This window comes from Pteronotus mesoamericanus, unplaced genomic scaffold, assembly GCF_021234165.1.
Source record: "Pteronotus mesoamericanus isolate MK-2021 breed Mesoamerican mustached bat unplaced genomic scaffold, CSHL_Meso_final scaffold_507, whole genome shotgun sequence".
Lineage (NCBI taxonomy): Eukaryota > Metazoa > Chordata > Mammalia > Chiroptera > Mormoopidae > Pteronotus > Pteronotus mesoamericanus.
Genome location: NW_026555319.1, coordinates 2646964 through 2659683, shown reverse-complemented (window position 1 = coordinate 2659683; position 12720 = coordinate 2646964). Strand labels below are relative to the sequence as shown.

The 12720-nt window shown below is 54.0% G+C and overlaps 1 protein-coding gene across 1 annotated transcript in view; it reads left to right on the top strand.

The window, feature by feature from the left end:
- The window catches only part of DNAH10 (dynein axonemal heavy chain 10), a 98105-nt gene that overhangs the window by 52236 nt on the left and 33149 nt on the right, over window positions 1-12720 (top strand). The window contains exons 40-49 of the mRNA XM_054594013.1: window positions 575-733; window positions 1516-1651; window positions 2809-2931; window positions 3830-3964; window positions 4277-4493; window positions 5344-5463; window positions 6424-6569; window positions 7984-8136; window positions 10410-10670; window positions 11969-12141. Coding sequence (XP_054449988.1) covers window positions 575-733; window positions 1516-1651; window positions 2809-2931; window positions 3830-3964; window positions 4277-4493; window positions 5344-5463; window positions 6424-6569; window positions 7984-8136; window positions 10410-10670; window positions 11969-12141 — 1623 coding nt within the window. The remainder of the gene's footprint in view (window positions 1-574; window positions 734-1515; window positions 1652-2808; window positions 2932-3829; window positions 3965-4276; window positions 4494-5343; window positions 5464-6423; window positions 6570-7983; window positions 8137-10409; window positions 10671-11968; window positions 12142-12720) is intronic.

Genomic DNA, 12720 nt, shown 5'->3' with positions numbered 1-12720 from the left:
CCAGTCACGTATGTGTGTATGAGCGTGCCACTGTTACTTTTATTGTTGTATTTCGTTAATTATGAACTGTGGTTTTCGGGAACTTTAGTTTTCTGTAGGTGAGCTGATCCCATAGCATTGTGGCAATTCACAGGCATTTTAGTGGGAGGCATCCTGGTCACGTGATTTATGAAGTCAGTGTGGAGCAGCCATCATCCTGTAAACACGAAGGATTAAAAAAGTTAGGATGCTGTCCGGATGGCTGGCTTCTCTCCCGTACCCCAGTTATAAGGCATTTACATCAGCTTGTCATGTGTGTGAATATGGAATAGACGTGAACTGGAACATACACCAAAGTTAGCTTTTCCTTGTCCTCCAGAGGCAAAGCCGAGCTTCTGAGCCAGACCTCGCTCGTGTTGGGGCCATGGTTTCGGTGGCGCGCGGTTCCCTGCAGTGAACGGGGAGTCCAGGGGAGGGCCTGTGTGGATTGCATGTGAAATGTTGGATTAGATCCGAAACATCTAATCGCCCGTACGGCAGCCTAGATGGTTCTCCTGGTGCACGCAGCCCTCCTGAAGCCTCTCCTCTGGTTTAGGCTGGGGCTGACGACAAAGCTGTATGTCCTGAACCCCAAAGCTGTGAGTGTCATTGAGCTCTACGGCATCCTGGACCCTACCACACGAGACTGGACGGATGGGGTGCTGTCTAACATCTTCAGGGAGATCAACAAGCCGACGGATAAGAAGGAGCGGAAGTGAGTACCCGTGTGGCTGGGCGGAGAGCCCGCGTTATTTCCTCTTCATCTGCTAAGCACGGCGAGTAAGCCGACGGTGGGGCCTGGCGCTCTGTGCACGCAGCGCCGGCGCTGTCTCAGTCGCCTCCTAGATGGCAAGTGTCCCCAGCTCGCCGCAGGGCCGCTGCGGCCTAGGGGAGGGGAGGGGCTTGCCCCATGCGAGACTGAGACTCGGGCTGCCGGGGCCCCTCAGCGCAGAACACAGCCGCCAGGCCAGGCTGCCTGCACGGCGCCAACGTCCACGCCAGGCAGCAGAGCACCGCGGAAGGCGGGAATACGGTCAATCCTGCGTGCTGGCCGTGTATGGCGCCGGGTGGGCGTTAGACTTACGAGGTGGGGCACTTTGTAAATTAGATAAATGTGTAAGCGCTGTGCTGTACACCTGGAACTAATGTACAGTAATATTGGACTTCACCTGTAATTGGAACAAAGAGAAGAATGAGGTTGACTGTGACATTTTCTGTCCCCAAGCATATTGTCCCCAGGCAGGAACGCAGGTCTCTGTTGTCAGACCTTCCTGTTGGCCGGTTTCCTGATTCTTAAAAGTTGGTGATTAACTCAGACAGTTTTATGTGTTTTTCCCTTTTTACCACATGGGTCAAGCCTCTGGACCAGGTAGGGCGCTGCATCTCAGGGCCTGTCTGGACAGCCCTGGGGACGCGTGCACCAGGAGCGGGTGTGGCGCCGAGTCCCCCCGGGAGGCTGCCCCATAGCCGTGGCTCACTTTCCTTCTGTGGCTACAGGTACATTTTGTTTGATGGCGACGTGGATGCCCTGTGGGTGGAAAACATGAATTCCGTGATGGATGACAACAAGCTGCTGACCTTGGCCAACGGCGAGCGCATTCGGCTGCAAGCGCACTGTGCCCTGCTCTTTGAGGCGAGTCACAGAAGGGCAATTCTGAGCACACGTCCTTCTTTCAGTTCAAAATTTAAATGCTCATTAAAGTAGGAATAACTACAGATGATTACAGAAAACCCAAACAATGAAGAGAAGTTTATGATGAATACAACTCTGGATTCCCCACCGGTCCCCCCCTTCCCCGTCCCTCTGCTGTGTCCCAGAACTTACTGCTCATCACTCTGGTGACCCCGGCGTCTGTGCGTGACGCACTCAGCAAACGATTTCTTCCTTTGTCCAGTTTGGGTGTTATCTGTTGACTGATACCATCAGCCTTCCTCCCTTCCCCAAAATGCTATATTGGCAAGTCAGTATATTGTTAACAATTTAACTATACTGTTAAACCAGGAAACAGTACTTAAGTTATTGTGAATATGGTGATCTTCTCTGTAGAGCGGATGAGTACTCTGTGATTACATTCACTTCCTTTTAGAGCCATTTATTTTGGACTGGAGTTTGTAATTGCCTTGCTTTTTCTCTCTCACTACTTGCTTTTCTTTTATCTTTGTTTTTTCAAACTTTCTGTCATACCCCCTGACCCTGTTTTGCCGCTGTGAGCACGAGGCTTGCTTTTGCGTTAGCTTCATGTGCACAGCATTCTAACTCGGCCTGCGAAACATGTCTGTGTGTATTTGTGCATGTCATTATCTTATTGCTGGCTGACTGCTGCTTTTTTCATGGAAAGAGAGATAGACGTGTTATTATTGCTGCTTTAGGGACATACTTATTGAGTTTCACGCTACCCTATCTCAACTTTGTTAAAGAAATACAAAAGAAAAAAGATTAAATGGCAAACACTCCATAACATAACATAACAATGTTCCTTTCTTGGTAGTGGGATTTTGGATAGCTTCTTTTCCTTTTTATACTTTTAAATTTTTGTCAGATATGCTACAGCCTATTAATTTTCACATTAATTTTATAGTAATGGAAAACTTTAAAAGGTGCTACATCAGAAATGTGTAGTCTTCCCCTGATAAATGCAAGTGTTCAGTTAGGAGCCTTGAGAGAGCTGTGTGAATCTGGCATGACCTGGGCGTTACGCAGATGTGAAAGCTTACACAAGCAGAGTCTTTTAAACGTGCAACCTGGTTGTTTACAGCTGTAGACAGGACTGGTTTTCTTTATTTCTCCAGGTTGGAGATTTACAGTATGCCTCCCCTGCAACTGTGTCTCGATGTGGGATGGTTTATGTGGATCCTAAAAACTTGAAATATCAACCATACTGGAAAAAATGGGTTAATCAAGTACAAAATAAGGTGAAATTATTTCTAAAATGAATTTACAGTTATTAGCATTGGTGGACAGTTGGATAAACATAACCAGACAGATGTTTGTAGTTCAAGGCCATGACCTTGACACTGGCCTGTCATGATCTTGAGCACTTAATGTTATCAGTAAACTGGATCAAAACATGGAAGGCCCGTTTACTGGATTTCTAGATGATTCATAGCCACCGAGATAGCTAACGGTTTTGGTAGGCCAGACCAGGGTGGGCACATTGTTTTCTGTGGCGGGGCACAGAGTAAATATTCGGGATTGGGGGGGCCCTCATGGTTTCTTCTGTAACTACTCAGGTCCGCTGTTGTGGGTTGAAAGCAGCCGGGCACGTGGGTGGGCACAGCCAGGTCCCAGTGAAACTGCATTTACAACAACAGGCGGCGGGGCCGGCTCCGGCCTCCGTTCGTGGTGGGCGCCCCGGCGCAGCCTCTCCTGGCGTTGGAGACGCTTGTCTCCAGGAAGTGCCCAACTCTCCCTCTTTCGCTCAGTTGGGCGAAATCGGTGTGTGAAGGACCTGACTTGTTAAGTACTGAAGTCTGGTGTGGTTTACTGAAATCTGATGTGTCACATGGCCGCTCAGAAATGTGTCTTACCATAGGCGTCCCTGCCAGGCACAGAGGTAGATGGGACAGTTATGTGAAGGTGTGGCCTGACCACGCCCGGGACACCAGGACTACATCTCAGAGGGACAGGGGTGTATCTGTAGAAGGACCGCGATGTCAGGAAATGTGGGGGAGGCAGTCATGTGGGAGGGGGCCGTCGGGGACCCTGCTGTCCCCGCAGCCATCAGTGCCTCCATCGGGCAGGGGCTTCACATGAGCTCTCATTCAAATAAACGGGTCCTTGAAAACGCCGTGGAACTCTGCCCTCCCGTAGGTGGACCAGGGAGACTTACAGCTTCTCTTTGAGAAGTATGTGCCTTTTCTCATCGACATGATAGTGGAGGGCGTAGTGGACGGAAGGCAAGGAGAGAAGCTGAAGACCATAGTTCCTCAGACAGACCTGAACATGGTGAGAAGTGGCCCCGTCAGCCAGGAGAGCCCCTTCCCTAACGAGGGGCCCATGGGGGCTCGCGGTGGGAGCGAGGATGCCCAGGGGGAGCGTGCCGGTGCGGCCTGTGCCGGGGTGACGCCGTGCTTCCTTGTGTGACCTTGTGTGATAGTGAGACATGCCCCACTATCTGTCTGAACCAGCAGGGCAGGCCATGGGTTCCCCTCGCCCTGGGACTGGGGTCCCAGGACTTACGGCCGGTGCTGACCCTGAGCTTGTGGGGGAGGGGGCGGGGGGCTGTAGGGGCTGACCCAGCCGTTTCCCGTGAGCCAGGTAACCCAGCTGACCAAGATGCTGGACGCCCTGCTGGAGGGAGACGTGGAGGACCCCGACCTGCTGGAGTGCTACTTCCTGGAGGCTCTGTGCTGCTCCCTGGGCGCAGCCCTGCTGGACGAGGGGCGGGTGAAGTTCGATGAGTGCATCAAACGCCTTGCCTCGCTGCCCTCTTCTGAGGCGGAAGGCGTTTGGGCCAAGCCCGGGGAGTTGCCAGGTGGGAACCGAGTGTTACCTGCTTTCCTGCTCAGAACACTTCAGGGTTGGTTTTCAGAGGAGGCAGCCTTGACTTTGCTTTTCCATATGTGAGTGTGTGGGCTTTCCAGCGTGTTTGCCCCTCCAGAGGAATAGGCAGCGGTCAGAGCACCCGGCGGGACCCTCAAGAGAAGGTCCAGTGCGTGGCCTGCGTAGCAGAAGCCTGACCCCTTTGGGTGGCCTTTCTTGAGAAGTCTAAACTCCCCCCACCAACTTAGGTCCGTGTGGGTGGCAGCCCATGTCAGGGACAGGTGCACGAGGGAACTTCTCTTAAAGCTGGGTTTGCTTCGCACCCCTGTCGTCCGTCAACAGGATGGTACAGGAGGTGTGGGTGCGGGGGAGGGCGGAGGCTCCCCATGCTCCCTTCTGCACCTGCTGCTTCTCGGTCTCCTCCCTGGCCCACCTGGCGAGAGGCCCCCACGGGGGCCTGCTGCACCCGCAGGCTGCCCGCTGCACCGCAGCACTCAGCAGTCTGCGTCGGAACTGCCTGTTTGCTTGGTTCTAGCTCCCACCAGCCAGCCTGCCAACAGCAAAGTGCGGGGACCAGGGTGGCCCGCCCACAGTTGTGTGCCCAGGGCGGGCTCGGGGGGCGGCAGCGTTGGTTCACGGCCCTGGGCAGGGCTCACTGGGGAGCTAGCAGTGTCGGTTCAGGGCACTCAGCGAGCGTCCGCCTGGGGAGGGAGGGCGTCCAAGTCCTGGGTGAGGCTGCTGGCCAGGGGACAGGGTGCGTGAGCGCACCGCAGGCGAGGGCCGGGCTGACGGTGTGCTTGCACGTCTGCGGTTGGAGTGCAGTGGGCCGTGGTTTTCTGCAGGTCAGCTCCCGACCTTGTACGACTTCCACTTCGATCCTGCTCAGAGGAAGTGGATCCCATGGAGCGTGCTAGTTCCCGTGTACGTTCACTCCTACGAGAGGAAGTTTATTGACATCCTGGGTAAGTGGGAACCGCGCCCTGTCCCTTGGTTTAGGAGCGGGTGGTTCCGTTCTGTGAGGAAGAGAAGGAGACCCCACACCCTCTGCGGCACTTGGGGTCTTACCCGGACGGCCGGTTGGGAGGAACGGGAGAGCGAGACATGGGCCTGGCCCAGAGTGTGGCGCTTTGGGCCCCTTTCAGGGCCACTGGCTCTGAGCATCGCCACACGTCTGTGACCCTCAGCTTTTCTCCCAGGCAGACCAGTCCTGGCGGGTGGGCCAGGGGGACTGGAGACCGCTCCGATTCCCTTCACGTTCCCGTCCGGCTGTGGGAAAGGAGGGACAGGAGAGGAGAGGGCAAGGCGCGCCTTGTCCGAGCCGCTGCCTGGAGGAGTCGCGCCCCACAGCTGTGTGTCTACGTCCTGAGCCACGTTTAAGCAGCCCCCTGGCTGATCGCAGAGGGGCTGATAGTTTTCTCAGTGCCAGTGTCCAGCGCTGGCTCTTGGAGAGAGAGGTTCTCAGGGACCGATTGGAATTGCAAACGGCCAGTGTCAGAGCGGGCCAGGCCTGGCCTTGAGGTTTTACTTTCTCCTCAGAGGAAGTTCTAAGACAGGGACTGGACCCTGCAGGTACATAACTGATGTGAGCAGCAGGGAAGCTCCGCTGCTGATGTCCTGAGTGCAACTCAGGCCTGGACGTGGGGAGCCGTTGGTGGCGCTGATGCCGCAGCTGGAGGGATGCCCCACCTCCTGAGGTCGCTCTCTTAAAATGGGGGGACTTTACGGAAAGTGGGCTTTACCCCATAAAGCTATTAAAAATAGCAGCTGGGGAAGCGAGCTTCTGAGAAGACGATTTTACCCGGTTGACGTCTCAAGTTTTTGCTGACACGTTTTATGGGCTCATGTTACTCTGCGAGCTCCACGGCACCGACGCTCGCGCGCTGGCGTCCCTGTGACGCCCCCGCTCGTCATGTGTTCTGTAGTTCACACGGTGGACACAACCCGCCTCACCTGGGTGCTGCAGCAGATGGTGAAGATTAAGCAGCCTGTGCTCTTGGTTGGCGAGTCTGGTACCTCGAAGACAGCCACTACCCAGAACTTCCTCAAAAACCTGAACGAGGAGACGAACGTAAGTCAGCAGTGCACTCGCGGCCGGGCACGGAGGCGGCGGGCGGTGTCAGCCGGGCTGCTCAGGGGCCCCTCCGGGGAGGGCCGGGCTGGGCTGCCCGTGGAGGGCCACGCTCACTCGCGTCCTGGCGCGTGCAGACACGGCTTGTCGAGCTCTCAGGATGTCCCTGCGGAGGGCGCCGGAGGGGTGTTCACAGCCGGAGGGAGCTACAGGTTTGTGGAGCCGGGAGAGGGGAGGCGGTGTTCGGCAGCCCCCTCCGCAGTGCCCCTCGGCCAGGACTCAGCTTATGAGCCCAGCAAGGTACATCTGCACACGTTTGCTGTCGGGAGGTCATGTTCGGCTTCCGCGTGTCCAGCTCACGGGCACGTGCACTTGGGGCTCCTCACTTGGAGGGTGCTATCCGGCACGCTGGCTCTCGAGGCCCGCAGCATCCCCTGGGAACTTGCCTGATCTGGCCCAGGCCTCCTGACCAGGAAACTCGGGGAACAGGGCCCTTCACGCTGAGCGGCCCACGCCCGGCAGGCAATGCTGGTGCCGGAAGCCTGAGGACCACAGATCCGTGGGCTCTTCCAATTGCTCTGAGAAGCCCAGAGGGAGGCCCTGAGCCCGGGCATGAGGATGTGCTCCCCGCACAGAGACCCGGGCTCCCGCCCTCCCTCTCAGCAGTTCGTTCCGTGATGGGACCAAGGGTGGCCAGGCTCTCATGACCTATTTGTAACATGCAGCAGGCATGATAGGAACTTGGGTTTCACCATTGCCTTGTCAGGTTGCAGATGCCTTTGTGCATTTCATCATAGCGTACAATCACCCCGTGAGATGGCCCAAGCAGTTGTTATTAAAATTGTCCTGCCGATGAGAAGGGCGAGGCTCAGAAAGGTCAAATGGCTTACTGCAGTCACCCAGCCAGAGCTGTGTGGGGCCAAGAGGCCCCCTGCCCCGGCCGCGTTTTCCCTAAGGCTCACCTGCGGCGGCTTCTTAGTGCCTCTTACAGCCTGCTGAGAGGAAAGAATTCCTGCTCTAGCACTTAACAAAGAATGGCGTTAAGACACATTGGTTTCTAAAAAAGTAAGTTCAGCCCTGGCTGGTGTGGTTCAGTGGATTGACCACCGGCCTGTGAAACAAAGGGCTGCTGGTTCAGTTCTCAGTCAGGGCACAGGCCTGGGTGGCGGGCCAGGTCTCCAGCAGGGGGTGTGCGAGAGGCAACCACACATGGATGTTTCTCTCCCTCTTCTTCTCCCTCCCTTCTCCCCTCTCTAAAAATAAGTAAATAAAATCTTTTTTTTAAAAAAACAAATAAAAATTAAGAAGTTCATATACGAATGAATTTGTAGAAGAGATGGTAGCTTATAGTCAAACTTCCTTCTGGTACTGTGAGGAAAAGATCAGCTCCTGGAACCGTCTCTTTCTGTTTCAGATTGTGTTAACGGTCAGCTTCTCCTCCCGCACCACATCCCTGGATGTCCAGAGAAACTTAGAAGCAAGTGTGGAAAAGCGAACCAAGGACACCTATGGCCCCCCCATGGGAAAGCGCCTGCTGGTGTTCATGGACGACATGAACATGCCGAAGGTAGTGTGAGGCTTGGGGGCAGGGAGAGCTGGGACGGGCTGTACGCTGCATGTGTGTGAGAGCCCTACCTTCCCTCTGCGTAGTGTCTGCAGGGCACGGGTTTCAGGAGCCGGCCTGGGAGGCCACGTGACTGGGGTGCTCTTCCTGCACAGAGGAGCTTGTTCCTCAGGGATTGCACTCCCCAGCTTCTGAAAAGAGCAGAGCAGGCAGAAGTCAGCCTCTGAGCTATGTCCAGCATGGGTTTGAGTCAGTGGTTTCCATATGAGCTGGACTTCAGATAAGGACACCGTGCTCAGCCCCACGTACGTGGGGAATGTGAGGGCAGACTCTTCCCACGAAGGCCTCTGGCTTTACCAAGGGAGGGGAACTTAGGCGTGCGTGACGTGTGTGCGGCCAGAGCCTGAGAGCTGCCGAGTTTTCTTAGTACTAGCATTTACATTTGTATCATTTCTACAGAACCATTTTTTTCTGAAAATCTATCTTCCAGAAGGGAATGTGTGCAAAGCCAGGATCTGTCTATCTCTGCATCCATCCATCATTTATCCAAGCACCCATCATCCATCCATCATCCATCTTCCATCATCCATCCATCATCCATCCATCATCCATCCATCCATCCATCATCCATCCATCATCCATCCATCCATCATCCATCCATCATCCATCCATCATCCATCATCCATCCATCCATGCATTCATCTTCCATCCATCTTCCATCCATCATCCATCCTCCATCCTCCATCCATCCATCCATCATCCATCCATCCATCATCCATCCATCCATCATCCATCCATCCATCATCCATCCATCCATCCATCCATCATCCATCCATCCTCCATCCATCCATCATCCATCCATCCATCCATCCATCCATCATCCATCCTCCATCCATCATCCATCCATCCATCCATCCATCTTCCATCCATCCATCATCCATCCATCATCCATCCATGCATCTGTCATCCATCCATCCATCATCCATCCATCCATGCATTCATCTTCCATCCATCTTCCATCCATCATCCATCCATCCATCTTCCATCATCCATCCATCCATCCATCCATCCATCATCCATCCATCCATCCATCATCCATCCTCCATCCTCCATCCATCCATCCATCATCCATCCATCCATCATCCATCCATCCATCCATCATCCATCCTCCATCCATCCATCCATCCATCCATCATCCATCCATCCATCCATCCATCATCCATCCATCCATCCATCCATCCATCATCCATCCATCCATCCATCATCCATCCTCCATCCTCCATCCATCCATCCATCATCCATCCATCCATCTTCCATCATCCATCCATCCATCCATCCATCCATCATCCATCCATCATCCATCCATCATCCATCCTCCATCCTCCATCCATCCATCCATCATCCATCCATCCATCATCCATCCATCCATCCATCCTCCATCCTCCATCCTCCATCCATCCATCCATCATCCATCCATCCATCCTCCATCCATCCATCATCCATCCATCCATCCATCCATCCATCATCCATCCATCATCCATCCATCCATCCATCATCCATCCATCCTCCATCCATCCATCATCCATCCATCCATCCATCCATCCATCATCCATCCTCCATCCTCCATCCTCCATCCATCCATCCATCATCCATCCATCCATCATCCATCCATCCATCATCCATCATCCATCTTCCATCCGTCCATCATCCATCATCCATCCATCCATCTTCCATGTATCCATTGTCCATCCATCATCCATCCATCCATCATCCATCATCCATCTTCCATCCGTCCATCATCCATCATCCATCCATCCATCTTCCATCTATCCATTGTCCATCCATCATCCATCCGTCCATCATCCATCCATCCATCTTCCATCCGTCCATCATCCATCCATCCATCTTCCATCCGTCCATCATCCATCCATCATCCATCCATCCATCATCCATCTTCCATCCATCATCCATCCATCCATCTATCCATCCACACACCCATTTATCCATCCTTCCAATTAACATTTACTGACTGAGCATCTCCTGTGGCACTGGTGCTGTGCAGTGATGAGCAAAGCACCTGCAGCCCCTGCCCTCGTGGAGCCTACAGGCTAGTGAGGGAGATAAGTGCAAATGAATGGACAATTGCAGACTTTAGAGAAGACCACGACAGGGCACCCAGGGCGGTCTGAGGGAGTGGGGGCCGTGACGGTGCGCAAAGGCACTGCCGGCCCTGCTTTCTGACAGTGACCCTTCCTTCTTCTCTGTGAACAACCGAGGTGGATGAATATGGCACGCAGCAGCCCATCGCCTTGCTGAAGCTGCTGCTGGAGAAAGGCTACTTATACGACCGCGGGAAGGAGCTGAACTGTAAGAGCATTCGAGACCTTGGCTTTCTTGCTGCAATGGGAAAAGCCGGGGGCGGCCGCAACGAAGTGGACCTGAGGTTTATTTCACTGTTCAGTGTCTTCAATGTTCCGTTTCCTTCAGAGGCATCTTTGCACTTAATTTATTTCTCCATCCTGAAAGGCCATACCTCGGTAATTGGTTTTAATGAGCAGTCTAACTAACCGGGGACTTGTGTTGGGTAGAAATGTCTGACGGCTGACTAATTCACTGGGCACAGTGTGCACAATGCCCGCCGCCCACGGTGCTTGTAGGGGTCTGTGAAAAAACCAGGAGTAAAAAATGAATGTAATCCAACCTAAATTATATTCACCTTTATACCCGCACAGTCATACAATATAAGCCAATATGTTTTTATGAAGAAAGGGGCCCAGAGGCAGAAGTGCCCGGTTCCCGCAGGAGTCATGACGAGGCCCTGAGTTACAGTGCCACCTGGAGTCACAGCTGTAACTGGAGTGAATCAGCGAGGGATTGGGATGGCGGAGTCAGTCCCCACGTGGCTCCTTGGGCGAGCCACTTGAGCTGCCCGAGGCCCCTTCCCCCCGGACCAGGGCTGAAAGGTGGCACCGCCCACCTGGGTGCTGCAAGAGCGCAGGGCAGAGTGCTTGCTAAGTGTGCGTGGCCCCGGGCCCAGCCCACAGCAGGTGCCCGTTAGGCGCCAGTGGTTGCTCTTGTTACTAGGAAATACTTGGCCCCGCAAAAGAGCCCATTCCTTTAGGTAATGACCTTCTGTTCCTGGCCTTTTCCTTCTGAAGGGCGGGGGGGTGCCCTCCAGGTCTTCAGGGGCCGGGCAGGAGCAGCAAAGGTGTGGGCTGGCCAGGGGGCCAGCAGGCCTCTGGGCACCGGCCTGTTCAGGCCCCACCCTAAGGCATTTGCGCTCAAACGTGAGGTCAGCATCAGCAAAACACAGCCTGAGAGCCGGTTCACGTCCCGTTGACCTGTCAGTGTGAAAATCCAGGGGAACGGAAGCGGGTCCGATGATGAGTTTTTCTTTCAGTAATTTTTGTCTTCTCTTAAAAAATTATGGTAAAACTCACATAAGGTGAGTTCTTGTAACCACTTTAAGGTATATAGTTAAGTGGCATTTAGTCCACTCACTGTGGTTCACAATCATTGCCCCGTTCAGTTCCACGGCATGTGCGTGACCCCAGAGGCGGTCATTCCACCGCCTCCCCGGCCCCTGGCCGCCACTTGCCTGCTTCCTGTCCCTGTGGATTTTCCTCACCTGGGCATTTCCCATGAATGAAATCATACAGCATGTATGGCTTCCCTCGCTGAGCACCGTGTTCCCAGGGCTCAGCGGCGGTGCAGCAGCAGGTGTCTGGGCTGGGTCCCTTGCAAGGCTGAGTCACAGTCCGCTGTAGGGAGGGGCTGCGGTTTGCTTCTCTGTTCCTCCAGTGATTGGCATTTGCGGGGCTTTTTCATGTTTCAGGTGTTTCACGAGAGCATCGTGGCCATGAGTGACCAGCTGACACGCTGCACGTTGGCACTTTACATGGACATTGTGCAGGACCTGCCCCCCACCCCGTCCAAGTTTCACTATATCTTCAACCTGCGCGATCTCTCGCGAGTGTTTCATGGGCTGGTCCTCACCAACCCCGAGCGGTGAGTTTGCTCTGTGTCACAAAGATGTGCCCTGTAGCAGTGGCCTTTCTCACTCATTTAAAACAGGGGATGTACCGATGAATTCTGCCATTCAGTGTCTCAATGAATTGCCCAATATCTCTGTTTCCGTTAAACGAAGAAAAGAGTTAAATGCTTGGCTTAAGCCTGCGGCCTTGTAAGCCCCGAGCTGACAGCAGGTGGGACAAGAGCGGCAGAGGTCTGGCTGTGTGGCCAGGTGGCCAGGCTTGTCCCCCAGTGGGACTGCCGTGCTGCCCTCTGGTTCTTAGTCCTAACGTCTGCATTTGACCGTGTGGCGCTTTCTGCTCGTGAGGCTGAATTGTTCAGATTGGTTGTTCTGTGTGTCTCTGTGAGAAGGAAGCACTGAGGACAGAAGGGATTTAAGTCTGGGTATACAAATTTTCTCTTTAAAACTGGACTGACTCACACATTTGCAGTAACGTGTACTTCAGTCTATGCAGGTTTGCCAGCACAGGTTCCCATTATGAGTCCACGTCATACAAATGGGTTAAGGCCTCCCTACCCCCACACTGACTCTCGGGTGCCGTGAAGGGCTGGAAT